Source organism: Stegostoma tigrinum, chromosome 25, assembly GCF_030684315.1.
Source record: "Stegostoma tigrinum isolate sSteTig4 chromosome 25, sSteTig4.hap1, whole genome shotgun sequence".
Taxonomy (NCBI): domain Eukaryota; kingdom Metazoa; phylum Chordata; class Chondrichthyes; order Orectolobiformes; family Stegostomatidae; genus Stegostoma; species Stegostoma tigrinum.
Genome location: NC_081378.1, coordinates 19997648 through 20018777, shown reverse-complemented (window position 1 = coordinate 20018777; position 21130 = coordinate 19997648). Strand labels below are relative to the sequence as shown.

The window sequence follows — 21130 nt, the reverse complement described above, 5'->3', positions numbered from 1 at the left end:
TCCATGCCACCGAGGTACCCTCAATAACTTCTCTTCTTCCTGTCCCTTCCACCACGTCTTCGTGCACTCCCTTGTTCTGCAGCTGGGGTCAAGGGAGCAAGAGCTATTTTTTTCAGTTGGACTCCATGATACTGAGGCCTACTTTAGCACCTTTCCTACGATCCTGCGAAGATAGGTCACTTGCTACTGATCAAGAATGGACTCTGGAACCTTCTGGTTGAGAATTAAGCAATGCCTTTAAACTGTAGATTGTAAAGATCAGCTTTTCAGAAATGTTCTTTCCTTACAGCTGCTAATTAAGAAACAGCTTGTTCTGTTTATTGAACAAATTATTCTTGATTAATATTTGAAATTCAAATGAGAAACATGAATTAAAAAAAAATTAAATCCCACAGATAAAGAACCAGCGAGATATTGATAGGTTAAGTAAGTGGGCAGTAAATGGCAAACTGAGTATAATGGGGGAAAATACAAAGTTATTCATTTTGGAAGAATGTGAGGTGATCTCATTGAAATATACAGGATTTCTCAGGGGCTTGACAGGGTAAATGCTGAGAGGATGTTTCTCATAATGAGTCTAGGACCAGAAGGCACAGTCTCAGAATAAAGGGACACTAATTAAATGCTGAGATGAGGAGAAATTTATTCTGTCAGAGGGTTGAAAGTCTTTGGAACTCCTTGCCACAAAGAGCTGTGGGGGCAGAGTCCTTGTGTATATTTAAGTTTGAGATAAATAGATTCGTGATCAGGAGGGGAATCATGGGTGTGGTATCAATGCAGCAAAGTGAAATAATGAAAGCTGGATCAGCTACGATCCTATGGAATGGTGGGGTTGTTTTCTACTTCTTATGGTCCATCACTGTTGCAGCATGTTTGCAATGTGCATACCGAACAGAGGAACAGCAGGAACACTGGAACAGTAGGAGACCTTTCATTTTCTGATCCTGTTCTGCGGCTCAACTGGAACCATAATGTTCTGTAATTCAACTCCATTCGCCTGTTTTTGCTTAATACCTTTATTTTCTTCTGGCTATCCTTTTAATTCTGCTTCTGTTTTTAATCTTGTTTTCTGTATATTAAGATGGTGCTGGAGAATGGCTACTTTGTACACTTTTCACTGTTCTCCTGTACTCGAGTACATACGAAAGTTAAATCTAAATCTAAATCATTTAATACATCCAGACCTAAAAAAAATCTATTAACTTCTGTTTTGAAATTTTCAATTCTCCTTTGAGTGAATGCATTTCCTGACCTGCCCTTGACATAGAAATAGACTATGAATACAAGTGAATGAGGAATAGCCTGTAAATGTTTCTGTTGATACATAAAACAAAACGGATTAGCATAACAGGAAAATTTATAGTACAAAAGATGAAAATGGCTGAGAAACAAAATAGTTACTTTGTATCTCCCTTCATTGATTAAGATACAAAAAAACCTCCTGTAATGATAGGTAACAAAGAGACTTGCTGAACTGATGAGATAGAAGAAATTAGTAAAGAAATAGCACTTGAAAATGGGCTGGATTGAAATTTTGATACATCCCCTGGATCAGTTGAATTACATCATATTTTGCTGAAGGAAATAGCAGTACAGATTATGAATGCATGGTGGTTGTCTTTTGTAATCTACAGATTCAGGAATGTTGTCTACTGATTGGAGTGTAAATTGCAAATGTAGTGACATTATTTAAGAAAGGAGGAAGAGGTAAAGTACAGACTTGGTAGCTTGGAGTCAATAGTACAGAATGTGTTGAAATCTGACATGAAGAATGCAATAATTGATAAAGCCCATTTGGTTATCTATTCAGACTGGTTACCTGTTATTGCCCACTTCTGGCAAGGTCTGCTAGTGGCAGAACTATGGGTGCATCATGATCTAATGCCCTCCTATCCTACTTTCCTCATAGTCCCATTGTCAAAGTTGTCTCAATGTGGCTACTAAGATTCCACTCAGGTATTGGCTCTGGGTATTACTGGGTCAAAATCCTGAAGTGCTGACTGAATAGTATAAAAAGATGACCTTCAGCTGTCAAGGAGTTCATGCTGCTTGGCCTGCTGTATTCATCCAGCTCCGCACTTTCAGATTCTCCAGCATCTGCCATTCCCATTATCTCTGATCACTTCTTTTTTAATTCACTTGTCCGACTTGGATATTGCTGGTTGGCTAGCATTTTATTGCCTGTCCTTAGTTGCCCTTGAGAGGTTAGTGGTGAGCTGCTTTCTTGAACCGTTGCAATCTACGTAATGTAGGTTAACCCATAATGCCCTTAGGGAGGGGATTCCATTTTGAACAAGCCACAATGAAGAAACAGTGATATATTTTGAAGTTAGGATAGTGAGTGGCTTGGAGGGTAACTTGCAGGTGGTGGCATTCCCATGTATTTGCTGCCCTTGTCCTTCTAGATGAAAGTGGTTGTGAGTTTAGAAGGTGCTATCTGAGGATCCTTGGTGAATTCCTGCAGTGCATCTTGTAGATAGTACCCACTGCTGCAACTGAATGTTGTTAGGGAGAGAGTAGATGCTAGTGGATTGTCCCAATCAAGCAGGCTGCTTTGTGCTTGCTGCTATCAAGTTTCTTGAGTGTTGTTGAAACTCCACCCATCCCATCCAGGCAAGTGGGGAGTATTCCAACACAGATAGTAGGAACTGCAGATGCTGGAGAATCTGAGATAACAGGTGTAGAACTGGATGAACACAGCAGGCCAAGCAGCACTAGAGGAGCAGGAAAGCTGACATTTTGGGTTTTCTGAAGGGTCTAGGCCTGAAACATCAGCCTTCCTGGTCCTCTAATGATGCCTGGTCTGCTGTGTCCAGCTAGCTCTACACCTTGTTATCTCAGTATTCCGACACATTCCTGATGTATGCCTTGCAGATGGACAGACTTTTGGGAGTCAGATGGAGAGTTACTTGCCACAGTATTTCTAGCCCCTGAGTTGCACTTGTAGTCACTGTTCATGTAGTGGATCCAGTTGAGTCTCTGGTTAATGGTGACTCCCATTTATAGATTGGTGGGGAATTCAATGACGGTAACACCATTGAATGTCAAGTGGTGGTGAATAGATAGTCTCTTATTGGAGATGATTATTACATGGCATTTGTGTGGCTTGAACGTTACTTTCCACTAGTCAGCCCAGACTTAGATATTGTCTAGATATTGTTGCATTTGAACGTGGACTTCTTCAGAGGGTGATAAGTGCCTGGAATGCGCTGCCAGAGGAAGTGGTGGAGGTTGATACAATAGCAACATTTAACATGCATCTTGACAGACATATGAGTAGGCAGGTGCTGGAGGGATATGGACAGGGTAGAGACAAAAATTTTTTAGTTTAGAACAGTATCCTGTGTCAGTGCAGTCTTAGTGAGCAAAGGGTCTGATCCTGTGTTTACTGTTTTTTGTGTTCAAGAAGGCGGCCAATCACTTCCTTCTCATGGGCATCCAGGGTGGGCAATAAATGTGACTTTTCAAATGATATTCCTAATTCAGAAGGAAACATTCAGTAAGCTGTATATACAACATATGTCAAGGAAGTTGGAGAGTTAACTTGTGTAAAATGTTCCAGTATAATACAGGACTAATTCTCCAAGCCAACAGCAGAATTAGTCCTTTTTCATGTGAAGGTCAAGTGGAAGTGAAAGCAGTTGTGCACTAAATGGGAGAGGAGATTATGGTTAAATTTAGCTATAGGTGTAAGGCTGTGCATATGACTTTTGTTGAAACACTTGGGTTATTTCCAAACACCTTCATCGAAGGTTAAGCTAAACATGACTGGCTGAGACATTGGACAGAAAATTAGCAGATGGATTAAATTAACCTACTTATCAGGTTACAATTTTGTGGCCAAGGAGCATGACTACAACTGGTCCTGCAGTGACTACTTACTACTTACTCGGAATGGGTTGGTTCACAAACACGCATTTACCACACTGTGTTAAAAAAAACACTTGTCTCTCACACCTCCTGCCTGCTATTTTCCTACTCCAACAGATTGAGGCTCCCTCTGATGGTTACAGCAACCATAAGAACCTGGTGCAGGAGGAACTAATTAAGCTCCTTGCATTTGCTTAACCAACCAATATGATCATGGCTAATCTCAATCTCAGCCATAATTTCACTTTCCTGTCTGGTCTCCATAACCCTTCAACTCTCACCCCTTAAAAATGTCTATCCCCCTCCTTAAATTTACTCCATGTCCCAGCATCCACCACAGTCTGGGGTAGTGAATTCCACAGATACATGACTCTTTGGGAGAAGTAATTTCTCCCCATCTGTGTTTTAAATCTGCTACCTCTTATCCTAAAACCATGACCTCATGTTCTAGATTGCTACGAGAAACATCCTCTCTACATCTATCTTGTCAATCCCCTTTAGCATCTTATATCAATTTGATATCCTCTTATTCTTCTACATTCCAGCCTAAAATGCTCAATTTCTCTTCATAAGACAAACCCTATATCTCTGGAATCAATATTATGAACCTCCTGTGAACTGCCTCCAATAAACTATATTCCTCCTCAAATAAGGGTACCAAGGCTGTACATAGTACTCCAAATGCAGTCTCACAATGCCTTGCACAGTCACAGTGACACTCCCCTACTTATATAGTCTATTCCTTTAGCAATAAATGCCAAAATGCCATTAGGCTTCCATTTCACCTGCTGTACTTATATACTAGCTTTATGCAACCCATGCCTGAGGATAACTAAATGCATCTGTCACAGTTTGTATATTACCTGGTCAGTGAATATCAGTAGGTGATTTGACCAGTGAAGTGATGATTGTTAAACCCGATCCTATCCTCAAATGACTAACATCCAGATAACTTAGGTTTCTTTTGAATCAGATTAAACACCAATCAAATATAGGTGTCCTTTCCAATTTTCCACATGGGCATCACAGACTAGGCCAGCATCTGTTACCTATCACAAGTTGCATTTACAAAGGTAGTAAGCTGCTGCCTTTATCTACCTCAGTCCAATAGGGAAAATCCTGTTAGGAAGTGAGCTCCAGGATTTTGACTAGGCCAACAGCAAAGGAACAACAATACAGTTCCAGGTCAAGATAATATGTGACTTGGAGACCTTGCAGGTGGCAGTGTTCCCATGTATCTGCTACCTTTGTCTTCTTAGGGTATTGTTAGAACGTGCTACCAAAGAAGCCTGGGTGCATCTTGCAGACTGCTATTGTGCACAATGGAGGACGTGAATGTTGAAGGCTTTGGAAGGGGTGCCAGTCAAGCTGGCTGCTTTGTCTTGATTGGTGTCAAACATCCAGGCAAGTCCACTGTATCCATCATACTGCTGATTTGTATTCTGTAGATTGTTGACACATTTGGGGAAAGAGGAAGTGAGTTACTTGCCTCAGAATTTAGGAGCATGTAGCCCTTTGGGCCTACCCCACCATTTAGTAAAGTCATGGTTGATCTGGCGGTGGACTCAGTTCTACCCGATTGTCTACACTCCCAAATGCTTGACTCCCTGCTCTACAACAACCTATTTACTCAGCCTTGAACAGATTTAAAGACTCAGCCTTAACTACCTGTTGGTCAGAGAATTCCACTCTAACAACAAAGAAAAAAAAGTTTTCACCCCTGTCTTAAAATTAAAAAAAAACTCTTATTCTTTACCGTATCCCTAAAGAGGGTACAGGACCAGATCCACCTTGTTGTATATGTGTATAGATCACTGAAAGTGGGAGGACAGGTGGAGCGAGAGTAAAGCATACAGTATCCTCGGCTCATTAGGGGCATAGAATACATTGGTGAGAAAGTGATACTGAACCTACATTAAATTTGGGTCAGACCTCAGCTGGAATACTGTGCATTGTTCTGGGTGCCATTGGAAAGATGGGAATGCTTTGGAGTGTGTGCAAAAGGGATTTACAGAAATAAGTTCACGGTAGAGAAATTTCAGTCAGGACGATAGATTGAAGAATCTGGACTGTTCTCACTGGAGGAAAAAAAGTTTTGAGAAAATCTGACAACAGTTTTTCAAAATTATGACTGGGATTGATAACAGAAGTTATTCCCACTTGTAAAAGGGAAAAGACTTAAGAGGGCATTGCTTTAACATGATTTGCAAAAGGACCAAATGTGATATGAAAAAAAATGTTTTCACTGAGCACGTTGTTAGGTTATGTAAATACAGTCCCGTAAGTGTGGTGGAGGTAGGCTCAATTGAGACATTCAAGAGAGTGTTGGATGATTATTTGGCTGGAAATGATGTTCAGAGATTTGTAGAAAAGGCAGGAGATAGGCACCAGGTAATGATGTTAGTCTGAAAAGTTGGCACAGACAGAGGGGCTGAATGGTGTCAGTCTGTGCCCTGACACTTCCGTGATTCTGTGATGATCAAGACTAGTCTGGCGAGGTGATAACTGGAGATAACAAGGTGTAAAGCTGGATGAATACAGCAGGCCAAGCAGCATCAGAGGAGCAGGAAGGCTGATGTTTCGGGCTTCTTCAGATAATTGGCTGGGTTGCATTTGTCCTGCATTTTTGGACAGGGCATACCTGAGTAACTTTTCAAATCAACAGGCGTTGTAGCTATGTTGTACTGTCCTTGAACAGTTTGACTAAAGGTGCAGTAGTTCTCGAAGACAAGCTTTACTACTACTGCCAGAATGTTGTTAGGTTGTATCCATAGGATTGACTATGAATAGGAATAACCCCAAATAGCCAATTTCTACACACTTCCTTGAGAAGGTAGTGCATGTGAAAAGCCCTGTGAGATTCAGCAAAGATACAAACATCACCTGAACTTTGTCACAAACTCAGAATCACCCTCAATACAATGGTAGCTTTTATCTCCTCACTTAGAATACCTTCTATGAGCAAGGTAACACAAGCTTTAGTCCATGTAACTTTAACTAATAACAACTTTTTCAGCATCCTGTATCAATTTAGTACAGTTGCCTTTATTGGTCACTGTACTGAGTAAAGGAGTTGGGAGGTCATGCTGTGGCTGTACAAGACTTTAGGAATACTGCATTCAGTTCTGGTCTCCCTGCTACAGGAAATATGTTTTAAACTTGAAAAGTTGCAGAAAATATTTACAAGGATGTTGCCAGAGTTGGAGGGTTTGAGCAGTAGGGAGAGGCTCAGTAGGCTGGGGCTATTTTCCCCTGGTGCGTCAGAGGCTGAGAGGTAACTTTATTGAGGTTCACAGAATCATGACTGGCATGGATAGGGTGAATAGCCAAGGTCTTTTCCTCAGGATGACAGAGAATTGCCCCCAGAGGGCACTGGTTTAAGGTGAGAGGGGAAAGAATTAAACGGGACCCAGGAGGCAATTTCAGACACACAGTGGGTAGTGCATATATAGAACGAGCTGCCAGAGGAAATGGTGGAGGCTGGTATAATTACAACACTTAAAAATCATCTGGATAGATTTAGAGGAATTTGAGCTAAATGCTAGCATAGGGACTAGATTAATTTAGGATGTCTGGTCAGCACGAACAAGTTGGACCAAAGGATCTGCTTCCATGCTGTACTGCTCCATGACTGTAGCAAGTCTGCACAACATCTCCTTCAAGGCCAAGGTATCCATTCTGTGATGCATTTCACAGAATTCTACATGGCATTTGGACAGGATCTAACTGGAGTTTTGTTTTATAACTGCAACATAATCTCCACCTCTTTCTATTTGGAAGGACTTTAGTAGGAGCTAGAGTAGGCCATTTTACATTTCAAGCTTGTTCTGCCATTCAGTAAAATCATGACTGATTTTGTAGCTCAACTACACCTTCCTGCATATCCCTTTATCCTGTAGCACCCAAAAATCTATTGACCTCAGTCTCAAATATTTCCATCAACTGAGCAACTACAAATCTTGAGTAGAGAAATACAAAGATTAACAACCCTTTTGTGGGATTTTTTGCATGTGTAAATAGAGCAAGCTTTTGCTTATGTATGAAGTAGGCATCACAAACTCTTATCTTGATGGAATACACGTTTGACAAGATAATTAACTTGGCACATTTTTTAAGTGAAGACAGGTTGATCTCTTTGTTAATCACTTAAATGATAAACAAGCTGTCAGTGGTTGCACTGGTTAGTTAATTATTTGGGATGTTGTAACTAGTTGCCAACTCAGAGGGACTAAGTCAAGTTTCTGGAATTTTTGTTAATGAAATGCAGAAGCTTTCGTCTACACACGTAGCACAGAGTATAGTTTGACAGTAAACTGTTTTGAAACGATACATGGTAATTCAATGAGGGCAGAGACAATATCTCTGGTCTTTTGGTCTTGTACAAAGCAAGAAGTGGTCTGAGTTTGGGAGTGGGAGACAGAAGATCTGGTATGTAGCTGCTAAATGTTTTCCTACAAATAGTCCAGAAACTAAAGACTCAGAAGGGAATCTGTACTTATCAGAAAGCCACTTATCCTGAGGCACATGGGAATTCCCGGATGCCTGGTCAGCCAAATGCATAGGATGTGTTGATGGCTATAGCAGCTCAGGTAGTGTGCTTCAGAACTTGAGTGATACCTGGGTCACTACTGGGTACTTGTGTGACCATATGATACAGGAGTGAAAAAGGCCATTAGGCACATTGAGTTTGCTACAGCAGTCACAGAGATCATGGCTGATCTGTTAATTGTCAACTCCACTTTCTTGCCTTTTCCCATAAACCTTGATTCTCTAATTGATTTAAAAAATCTCAGTCATGAACAAACTTAGTGACCCAGCTTCTACAGCCCTCTGTGATATACTATTCCACAGAGAAATTAGCCTCAGGAAACATTCCACCTCATCTGTTTTTAGCAGGTGACTCCTTATTCTGAGATTGTGCCCTCTGGTTCTAGACTATCCCACAATAGGAACAAAGCACCTTTTAACATCTGTGATAATGGGAACTGCAGATGCTGGAGAATCCAAGATAACAAAGTGTGGAGCTGGATGAACACAGCAGGCCAAGCAGCATCTCAGGAGCAGACAAACAGCTGCACCTCCCAGTTGCGAACCATTTCAACTCCCCCTCCCATTCCTCAGATGACATGTCCATCATGGACCTCCTGCAGTGCCACAATGATGCCACCCGAAGGTTGCAAGAACAGCAATGCTGGGAACCCTGCAGCCCAATGGTATCAATGTGGACTTCACAAGCTTCAAAATCTCCCCTTCCCCCCACTGCATCCCAAAACCAGCCCAGCCTGTCTCTGCCTCCCTAACCTGTTCTTCCTCTCACCCATCCCTTCCTCCCACCTCAAGCTGCACCTTCATTTCCTACCTACCACCTCATCCCGCCTCCTTGACCTGTCCATCTTCCCTGGACTGACCTATCCCCTCCCTACCTCCTCACCTATACTCTCTTCTCTACCTATCTTGTTTTCTCTCCATCTTTGGTCCGCCTCTCCCTATTTATTCCAGTTCCCTCTCCCAGTCCCCCTCTCTGATGAAGGGTCTAGGCCCGAAATGTCAGCTTTTGTGCTCCTGAGATGCTGCTTGGCCTGCTGTGTTCATCCAGCTCCACACTTTGTTCCCTTTTAACATCTAGTTTGTTAAGATCCCAAAGAGTCTTTTATTTTAATAAACTCACCTCTCATTCTTCTAAAATCCAATGAGTACAGGTCCAACAAACTAAACCTTGTCTGATAAGAAAACCTCACCGTGCCCGAGGGATCAACTCCTGAACATTCTCATGACTGCCACAAATGCCAGTATATCTTTCCTTGGGTAAGGGGATCAAAACGGTTCAGTGTTCTAGATGAGGTCTAATTAGTGCTTTGTATAATTTTAGTAAGACTTTCCCATTTTTGTACTCAATTTCCTATAACAAAGTAAGAAGTCACACAGCACCAGGTTATAGTCGAACAGATTTACTTGAAATCACATGCTTTTAAAGCGTTGCTCCTTCATCAGGTGACCGCTTCACTTGCCAAAGAACAGCACTATGAAAGCCTGTGATTTCAAATAAACCTATCAGACTATAACCTGGTGACATGTGACATCTGACTTTGTGTACCCCAGTCCAACACCAGTATTTCCACATTTATGAAATAAAAGCTAACATTCTATTTGCCTTAATAAGAACAAAAAGAACTGTGGATGCTGTAAATAAGGAACAAAAACACAAGTTGCTGGAAAAGCTGAGCAGGTCTGGCAGCATCTGTGAAGAGAAAATCAGAACGGTTCTGAGGAAGGATCACTGGACCCAAAATGTTAACTGATTTTCTCTTCAGCGATGTTTCCAGACCTGCTGAGCTTTTCCAGCAACTTCTGTTTTTATTCAATTTGCCTTCCCTATTACCTGCTGAACTTGTGTGCTAGCTTTTAGTGAGAGATGGATTTTAAGGAAGAGCAGAGTTAGAATTATACATTATTTGCTAATTGGCATTGATTAAAGATAAGACTTTCACAAAGTTATCTTCTTGCTAAGCACAAAACTCTGCTGAGTATTTTAACCTGAGTTTGACGGTTGGGCAAATAGGACACTTTGAATAGTTTAACTGGATCTTTTCACATTTGTAGGGACTCTGGAAATGGGTGGTGGGGGTAGGAGGGCCTTGATTTCTATAGCACTACCCTAGTGAGTCATGGCAATGAGCCACCTTCTCCATAAAAGCAGTTCCATTACATTTTTGCTACTTCATATTTGACTCCAATTTGTACACCAGATCTGTTCACGCCACAGGAAAACTGACTCTTCTCAAGTTGAGTGCTTTTACTCTATATTACTCCTTGACCTTTTCCATAGCTAACTTAAAGAAATGATCTGAGATCAATTCTCAGAATCTGATCCAACAACGCCTATTGGCTGGAAGCATGCTGATCAGCAAAATTCTTCTCAACACAATTCGAAGACTCTAGTTCTCTATCTTTTATATTGGTACTACTCTAGCTTACGTCAGGATAATTAAAATTCACTACTGCTTTTGCATCTCTTTGCTGTTTACCCGTAAACTTTCTCCTTCAGTTTGTGGCTCATAGAATACCATGAGTTGTATAATGTATTATTTCTCATTTACAAACTTTAAAAGTATGTTCTTCAAAAACAAATACATTAATATGCTGGGGAACACCAAGTTATATTCTAGTTCAGTCTTAAAAACAATGGCCTCTCAGTCCTCTACTTGCTTCTTTTACTCAATTTTGAGTTGATGCCACCACTGTTGCTTTAATGTCATTGGCTTCAGTTTGTTAGCAAATCCAGTCCTGTCATTAATACATTGAACCTGGTAGATGTTTGGAGGAGCCGGCTTAGATCATGACTGCCCTTGCCTGATTGGCTACTTTTTATTGATGAGTTGCTGTTTCCTGGCTGTCTGCTTGCTCACCTTGAAAACCTACAATGTGTTCATGCCCTCGCTCTTAGACAGCTCACATTCTCAGGGAGGTGGTCATTCTCAAAGTGGGGAGTAAGCCAGAGAAAATGCTCCTATGCCGTCTCTCTTATTTACTGGGAGTGAAGGAGAACTGAAATTACGCTCTGAATCCCTGCACGTCCTCATTACTGATGCTCAGAACTAGACACAGTGTTAAAGGTGAATGGGTTTCTCACACTGATCTCTGCTGGCGTGATACGCCTGCTTGTAGGCCGCTGTTTGACTGTCGCAGCTCGGGAGTCTGCTGCCACATTCTCTGTCCTGGCTGACCGATCAGCTGCTGCAAGGATCTCATCCAATTTTTCTAAAAACAAAATTAAAACATTGCATAAGAAAGGATAGGAATCACATCAGAGAGGAGAGAATATTGGATCAGAAGAGAAGGTATTGCAGGAGGTAGCATTATCTATTAGAGAAGACAGGACATTGTATTTGAAATCACAGAATACTACATCATTGAAGAAAGGATATTATGTCAGGAGGACACCACAAAAGATAGGGTGTAACATCCTTTCTTCTTTGTAATTTCCTGGGCTGCAGATTCGAATCCTATTCAAGAAACATTAGCGCCTAATCTAGGTGGCAGTTCAGCGCAGAATTGAGGGACTGCTGCATTTTAGGAAGTGATATATTTCAAATTAGATACTAAAATGTCCTTTTTTGTGAATGTAAAGGACAGCAGAGATTTCCTCCTGTCTTTGTCAATAATTAACACACAAAACAGACCATCTGGTTTTTTCTATCTACTGTCAGATTTAGAAGTGTTCAAGTTGGTAGCTTAGTTTTCTACATCACAACATTTGAAAGGGACTAGAACTTACAAGTATGTCACTGGGCTTCAGTATGTCCTGAGGTCATGAATGGCCCCTAAGCTGTTGTTTCCTTTTACATAAATAAAATAAATCAGTAAAAATAATTTCCAGTGACCAGTGAATTGGTAACTAGAAGGCATCAGTGAAAGACTGGCATCAAAAGAACAAAGGGTGAATGAGAAATAATATTTTTGTGAGCGGAGTGCAGGGGCGTGGAATGCAGGACCATAAAAGTATGGGAAAGTGGAATCCAGAAAAATGTTCTAAATGGGAAGGTGAAAATACATGAAACGTGTAGATATAAAAGAATCTGGAGAAAGGGCAGGTGTGGTACATTCATATAGGAGATGGGGTGAATGGTTAATTGTGCTACATAATTAATTAGTCCTGACACACAGAACTTTCTCTGGATGAAATGCTCTGGACTGACCAAACCTCCCTTCTCCGATCAACTTGTTACTGGATGCTGGTCTCTTGACCTGTGTGGCATAATATGGATTGATTGTACAGACTGATACCAGCTCCCAGTGTTTAAATGATAGAAACAAGAGCTGTAAAGCTCTAGGTGGATACAACTTGTTAGCAGTGTGAGATTTGTTCCTTGAATGTGAAGCTCAGCATGCAGGGAATGAATTCTTTCATTCCATTAAACCCATTTAGAAAGCTGTTTATCAAAGTAATATTATGCTGACTGGATTCAAGCAGCATCTGTTAATCAGATAGATGTAAATCACTCAGTGTAAAACAGCAATAACTCACTGAAACAATAACTGTTCCTCCCAACATCATCACACACTAGGTTCAGTGCAGATTAGTCAGTTGCAGAGTAAAGTTCCTTCAACATCATTGCAGGAAATATTTTCATTGTTGCATCTTCATTATCAAGCTTTAGGCTCCTTCAGCCAACTATTAGCCTTTCTTCCATGGTACACCTGATCATTTCAACACCTCATTTCTCCACAGTCTCCGATGCAAGTCATCTCTTACTTGGCTTCATAGTGACATAAGGTATCTTATAGGGATCTGAGCTATCTAGGCTACAGCAAGATTTGTGGCAGAATCAGTTGGGACATCCAGTGAGAAAGCTGTGGGATCAGAGTCCATGTGGATATTTAAGGTTGAGATAGATACATTCTCGATCAGTAGGGAATTCCAAGAAAGGGCAGGAACATGGATATGAGGAATGTCAGGTCAACCATGATGCTAATGAATTGCAGAACAGGCTTGAGGGGCTGAACAGATTACTCTTGTTCCTATTTCTTACAATTTTTTTCACAGTGACGCCTATCTCAGTGTCAGGAGCATTTCACGGCATCATGCTTTTACCATGTGGCACTCTGGGTTTCTCAGCAAGGTGCCTATTGGGGGGAATTATAACTTGTTAAATGCCTTACTAATGCTGTGATACAGCTCATTCATGTTCATCGACTGTGTGAACAGATGTGTCAGACAAACTAAACATCAAGAAATGTTGGGCACCACACACAAATATCTCAGGGCCGCATGAACCCCATGTCCATGGACACTGGTATCAAACACGTTCCAGCCGCTAAGAACCCTCACAGCACGTCCTTGATCTATTTATATTTTGCTTCTGCACTTCACAACTATCTTTGTAATGCTGCAGCAAGGACAATGTGCACCACTCAGGGACATGCACCCAGCTCACCAACGGCATCAGGCTGCATCTTTGGCCTGTTGGCTTGCTATCACAGTCACAGCCAATGTTCCCTCTAAGCACTGTACATACCGATATTTGTGCCAACACCTTTTCTGGCATTGACTTCCAGTTCTGTAAGTCATGCCGTGTGTGGATGTGGAGGTCTATGCAGAGGAAGACAAAAAAAAACAAGAATGTAGCTGACATCATCACTGGCCTGCTTTCCTGTTTAGCAGGATGATTATCATGGTTATTGGCAGTCATCAATGAAGTCAAGGCAGACCCAGCACAGAAAAACAAGGGCAGCCTCCAATAACAGTCCAGAGGCTTGGGCACAGTCAGGATCTTTCCACATGCGGGGTGGGAAACTGAATGCCAAGCAGCTAAACACCCTTCATGCTTGTTTCTGTCCTAATGTGGGCTGCTTTTCCTTGAAATGAGAGAGAGGCAGGTATTAAAGGACATGGAAGTGGGTGCACAGCTGTTACTTTCCATGCAGGTGGGAGGTGACTAGAGCTAGTGAATAGGGAGCAGAGAGGGCCTGTAGGGTTAGTTGTGACGGGGGCTGGGGTGAGTGAGAGCAAGTGAGGGAAGATGCCACAGCAATAGTGTGAGCAGTAGGTTCATATAGTGGCTGAGAAAGAATGAATATGAGTATTGCAGAAATGATAACAGCACATATGCTGGTGAAGTAAAGAAGTAGACATTTTCCCTACAGTTTTGGTCCTTCCTCCAGATGGCTGACACTGCACTGACCTAGGTAGCAACCTGAGACCAGGTTGGTATGGTGTTGCGGCCTCCATGCCTGGTCCTGGGACAAGAGAACTTATCGTTTCTGTACCACCTTGTTTTGCAGGACCTCCAGGTCTCTTCATGCAAAGTGGGGCAACCATTTCTCCTCTTTTTCTGTGTCTGGGGTAAATGTGAGGAATCACGTAGGGTAGCTCTGGACTGACAGTGCTTATCTGGGTGCACAGTGGACTTTTAAAGATGGCGTGTGTGCAAGTGATGCTGGTTCTACAGTGGCTATCTGCTGAGTGGTGAGTTGTTCCTGGTATTGCATGTGGTAAGATGGGGCTACAGTTGGTTGCAAGGCACACCATAGGTGCAGGGCAGCTAGTTAATGAGGCACATTTGGTAAGGTACAGTGCGAAATCTTGCTGGGCCATGTAGTGAGAATTCCTCTAAGGAGCTTTATGCAACTTATAGCCAGAAAAATATAAGATTCACCCCATAAAATTAAATGTAAAAGAGAAAACCGTATCCCATCTGGCTAGTTCTAGACTGAATCTTTCTTCCATACATCTTTTAATCACCGGCTTTCACCAACAGAATCTATCTAGCTCCCTTCATGGATTTGGTGACACTGCCAACAGCCAGTATTCCTGTGGACTGTCTGTCTTGCACATTCTTCAGTCTCTGACAGTCTGAATTCTCTGCTGTGAAATGAATTTAGTGACAAGAGGGCATTTAATCAGAAAGGAAGGGTGGCAGGTGGGGACCATGCACCCCACTTGCCCCTGCCAAGATTGAGTCTGGCTTGAGGAGTCTTGTGGACAACTCATAACCCATGACCAAATAAGGCCTATCTGTAGACAATCAATATCTACTTAAGGGCTGCATCCTACTCCTGCTCTTGTGGTTTTCCCTCACTGGCATGCAGAAGTCTCACCATGTGTGAGGTCAGATAGCAAACAATATTGGGTTTACCTGTGGGCTTCACAGTCGAGGGTAAGTGTTGTCGGTATGGGGAGATGTGAGATGGTTATATGAGGTTTGTTCAAAGGCATTCAGTGCCTGAAATGTAGACCCTGGCATCTGGATGTGGGGATTGTCCACTGAGAACCACCTTGCTGCCAAAACGACTCCATCACGACCCCAATTCCAACATTATATCAACTAATGTGGCAGGGGGATGGGAACCAAACATTGGACAGAAAAGAGATAGTAACGAAAGCCTGTAGGGAACTAGATAATGGAGTCAGTGTGACTAAAGGGAATATTAGTCGGGGGTCGGGGAGCAGATGATGAACACAAAGGGATAGGTGGTCTGAGGTGCATCGTTTTAATGCGAGAAGTGTAGTAGATAAGGTAGATGGTAGATAAGGATCAATGGTTGGCACAACATCGTGGGCTGAAGGGCCTGTTCTGTGCTGTACTGTTCTATGTTCTATTACTCATCTCTGGCTGGATTACCTCATTTGGACCTCATTTGGATGCAGTGCTGGAAAAAGCCTCTGTTTGCACTGATTCTGCACAGCTCCCAGCCTCTGATTGTTTGTCTGATATCTCTTGTGGGCAGTGTTTCTGCCCCATAAACCTCGATCCTGGCAAATATGACTCACATCACAGGGTCTCCCCAAGCAGTTTACAGCTAAGGAAGTACTTTTTTGAAGTGTAGTCTTTGTTGAAAGTTCCCACAAACAGCAATACAGTAATGATGAGTTGATCTATAATTCTGATGTTAATTGAGGGTTAAATATTGAAAAGGGCACCAGGGATAACTCCCCTGCTGTACTTTGACATAGGATTGTTTGTCACCTTGAGAGGGCAGGTAGGGTCTCTGTTTCATGTTACATCTGAAAGATGGTATCTCTGACAGTGCAGTGTTCTCTCAATGCTGCATGCGACTGTCAGCTTGATTTTAGAATGTGTTGCGTTTGTACAGACCCTGTTATATCTTTAGGATGACCTAAAATGCTTCACAGCCAATGAAAACTTGTTCTCACTACTGAAGTGTAAGCAATGAGGCGCACAGCAAGGCTCCACAACAGTAGTGTCATAATAACCAAGTTCATCTATTTTATAATTATGTAGACAGGCTATGATGTCAGGGAGAACTTGCCTGCCCTTCTTAAATATGATAGCTTGGGATTGTTCACAACTACAAGAACGGACCAGATGAGCCTCAGTCTAACAAATAATCCAAATGGTTACAAAAACATACCCTTGCTCTGTGTTTTACAGAGTCATTAGGAAGTCCAGATAATTTTCTTTTTTCCCAGCTCTGATCGTCATAAACATTTGGAGAAAACCAAATCTCGCCAGGACATCTGCTGGGAATCAGCTAATTCAATACACATCTGATGTTGAAGCTGGGATCTTCCCAGTCTCTAAGTGTAAATATCCCCCTTGGAGCAGAGAGTTCCCAGGCTTCAGGGACATGATGTCAGTGTTAAGTGTCCTTGTGGGGACAATCACCTGGATGTGATGTTTATGCCTTTCATTTCTCATATCTTTCAGATAAGTAAGAGAGAAGGTGCCCCAAGGTAGTGATGTCCTATTTTCAATTCTTAAAAAAAAAATCAGTAAAACATAGGATCAGCAGACAGACCACGATAGAGGGGATGCCATTACCTCAGAAGTTTGTGTCTACAGCTGAAGCCAGGGAATGAGGGAGAGCGTCAAAGCCCATATAGGAGTGCTGGCAGTTCTGAGGAAGGATCACCGGATCTGAAACGTTAACTCCGATTTCTCTCCAGATGCTACCAGATTTGCTGACTGTTTCCAGCAATTTCCGTTTTTGTTCCTGATTTCCAACATCTTCAGTTCTTTTGGGTTTTTGTTTTGCTGAGTTAATAGTACCTGCTTTGCTTAACTTGGACAGTAACATTTTTGTTTAAAAAATTAAATTTTGTGATGTAATTCATTTAGTTAATAACTGAGAGTTACTGGTCTCTACTGAGATTATAACCATCCAAAAACCATAAATGTCTCTCTTTTTATCAACTTAATGACTGAACACTTTCAAACCTCATTAACTAGACATGCTGAGTCTATGTTCAAAGAAGCTGTAAACACAGGTAGTGAAAACTGGTCACCATTTCACTTTTTAAATAAGTATATAATTAATTTCCTTCTTGGTACTGCAATAAGTGTATTCAGTGGTACACTAACTGTATTTTGTGATGGGACTTTTTAATATTATTTTGTAGTTTTTCATGCTTTCATAATGAATTCAGCACAAGCTGTTTGTATTAGATCTCTTCGCTGTTTGATTCTCTTTCTCCACGCCCGTTCCTTGTTTTTCAATGATTTTTATAACTAGTTTTTCTTTTACTTCAGCTTGCTTCACTCTTCCTATTACAAAGACAGTCTACTCTCACCAGTGGAACAATTCACTCTTAATCCCATCTCCTTGCCTTGTCCCCATCCCAGTTTCCCCTCCCTCCCTCTCACCAGTTCACCCTCATTCTTCTGATTCCAGTTTCCATCCCATCCCAAATTCCTTTCCCACAGTTTGCCAAGTCTCTCTGGATATTCTGCCTTCCCTTCTGACTTTGTTTTCACTGTCCCCTGGATGTGCCTGTTCGATCCCCGCCCTCATTCTCGTCCTCACTTGCCCACAATCCTTGCATCTCCTTGTCTCAGTTCCCCACTGCACCCTTTTCCCCCTCAGCTTTTAATAGCTTCATTGAGACTCTTGTCTTCAGTCCTAATTTATTTTCTCCATTTTTCTGTCTCTTGCTTATTTTAAATGTTAGTTTAACACTTCCAACTTAAAGTCTCTGTGTTTTCACTAGAGTTATGTAAGATGGATGGATGAACCCCTGATAAGAATCCACTTCCATAATCTAGGCTGACAATCTGCGTGGTCCTTTGCTGAGACACAAAACCAACGTCTGCTTTGTTCTCATGGATACAAAGATGCTGTGAAACTGTGTAAAGAAGCGTAACATGGTGAACATTCCTCTCACAACCAGCACTATGAGAAAGATTATCTCAACATACATGTCATTTCCTGCATATTCTAACTTAAAACCATTTTCTCACGTAATATTGGAAAGACAAAGGATTCCTTGTGCAGCATGCCAAGACTTGGCTCTGATAAGACTCTGATATGTACGGCAACAGGTGAAGGGTGAACATGCCCTATTGCAGACCATAAGGTCAATGGCCAAGAATATATAGAGTACAACACCATTTAGTGGGTTTAGATTCAGTAGTGTAGGAATTTAATGAAGTTCTGAAGAGCTTACAGGTGTACTGTGTAAGACTAAGTTCTCTCAGGTCCCAAGATGAAGGTCGGAGGTTTACATTTTAAGACGTCAGCTGAAGGACAAAGACCCTAAATTTCAGATACCACCAAGAAAGCATCTTGCCATCTTTTGGCGACGTTAATTCCCTGAGAGAGACAAAGTACATCCAGTTATATTGCTTCAAGAACTTCATGTGTAAGTGCCCCACACGAGAGTTCACAGTTTTGCCCTAACGGAAGTGATCACAACTGACCAAATTCATTGGCATCACGCATTCAGCACAGGTTGGGAAGGAAATGGGGATAATTTGCAAAAGCATGGGTCAAATTTCTTTGAATTAGGTCAAACAAATGATCATCCTCAGGAAAGGTTTTACACAACATCATGCAAAAATTTCCCTTTAGTCTCTGTGAAATGGACCCAGATTTTGGAGTCACAAACACAGCCTGAGAGACACTGACATCCTACATCTTTGAAAAAAAATCAGAGGCACCACACGCAGGACTTCATTTTTGATTTCACAAAAAATTGTATTAACAATGTTCTTAGGGAACTGTCAAGATCTCCTTTATCTTAGCTCCTTCCTTTTGCGTCAAACCAGGAAAAGAGGAGTTGATTCTTTAAACCTCACCCATACATTACCCAAGTTTGCTCTATTCTAACATGGACAATGCTCGCCTATTTACTCTCCTTCTACTGCCCAGGTACACTTTATGGACTCTACCCAGCCATTTCCTTACTGTGCCAGACTGTTTGTTACAACATTTTAAAATATGCTTGTAATTTTGACTTCACACACTGAAGAAACCTTTCCACCACCCAGAGATCATGTGGTGGAAGAAATAGTGGAAGTGGGGGCAAATAATGAATGTTCTCTTAAAACTTGACAAGTACCACTCAACAGAAGCATGTCTGCTCAACACAGCACCAACACACAAAGCACCACGAGAAGTAAAATGGCGTTTGTTGTTAGTTTTTAAGAGAACAACTTACCCGTTTTCCTTCTGCGTACAGAGGCTTGGAAAGAAAAGAATCGGAGCATTAGGATGGAATGGAGGAATGAATGGCAATGTCACAAAACTGAATCTAGAGGAAAGGGTTAGTAATCTATACAAAAACACACAACATTCAAGTTATATAGAGACAAAGCACATCCCAGACAGAGAACTGTGCTAATAATGCAAGACAAGAAGCGACAAAAGAACTTGTAATATGATAGGTTCCACTTCATATTCAATATCTTTTTGTTTACTAATGTCATGTTGGTGAACTAAAACATTAAAGGATTTCTTGGCATACCTCAGACAAGGGCGGGTAAATGCAAACAATCAAATCTGACTCTTAAGAGATTGGATTGTACACACCCCTACTTTACGGATGAACAGTATGGCAGGAATGTAAAAAGCAAACTTTGAGGAGTCTTGTGCAAAATTCAAACAGTGATGATCAAACTACCAAAACTCAGATCTGCAGGCAGGTTAGAAGACTTCCTCCAATTGCTGGGATGTTGGTCCAGTTCTGTTCCTGAATGTTAGGCATCCCAGCCCTCAACATCAATCTATCCCACCTACCCTTTCTACTCTCAAAATAAAACAGAAAAAGCACATACAATGATGCCTATTTTTGTTTTTTTAAAAAATGTGTTCATAGGGTGAGTACTGGCTAGGCCAACATGTATTGCCCATCCTTAATTTCTCAGAGACACTTAAAAATAAACCATATTGCTTTGGGGTTGGAGTCCATATAGACCAGGTAATGGTATGGACGTTTTCCTTCTGCAAAGGATATTTGTGAACCAGATGGTTTTCTAGAACGGTCAACAGTGGTGGCATGGTCACTTTTAAAGTTAGCCATTTATTCAAGACATCTTTTTAGTGTATTAAAATTCCACCATCTGTCAGGTGGGATTTTAACATTAGCCTGGGGTTCCAGAAGATTTGTAATAATCTTTGCACGCCCCCACAGTAATGCATACACTTTCAAAGAAGAGTCAATTTATTTATTTGAAATAAATAATTGCTGTTGTTAAGTACAGAAACCTGATCTGTGTTTTGTCAGCTGGGGTTTATCTGACTGACAGGTAAATTGGGGATTTTGATACCCCAGTGAGGCATGACACCTTACTGAAGATAGTAATTAGTTGCCTGTTATATGATTAAATATTACTTGCCACTTATTACCTATAGATTGAATTTTGTGCTAGTTTGCTGCATGCAGGCACAGACTGTTTCATTATCAGTAGAGCTGTGAACGATCATCAATACTGTGTTATCATCAACAAACATATCCACTTCTCAGTCGTTTCTTGCGACAATGAGTCTAACTTCAAGAACTCTTGCAGCAGTGTCCCTTTTC

General features: G+C 41.4%; 1 protein-coding gene across 1 annotated transcript in view; it reads right to left on the bottom strand.

Moving 5' to 3' along the window:
• Positions 1–21130, bottom strand: part of shank3a (SH3 and multiple ankyrin repeat domains 3a) — a 730589-nt gene that overhangs the window by 62729 nt on the left and 646730 nt on the right. The window contains exons 20-21 of the mRNA XM_059654527.1: positions 19769–19792; positions 11501–11628 (exon numbers count right to left, since the gene is read on the bottom strand). Of these exons, the coding sequence (XP_059510510.1) occupies positions 11501–11628; positions 19769–19792 (152 nt within the window). The remainder of the gene's footprint in view (positions 1–11500; positions 11629–19768; positions 19793–21130) is intronic.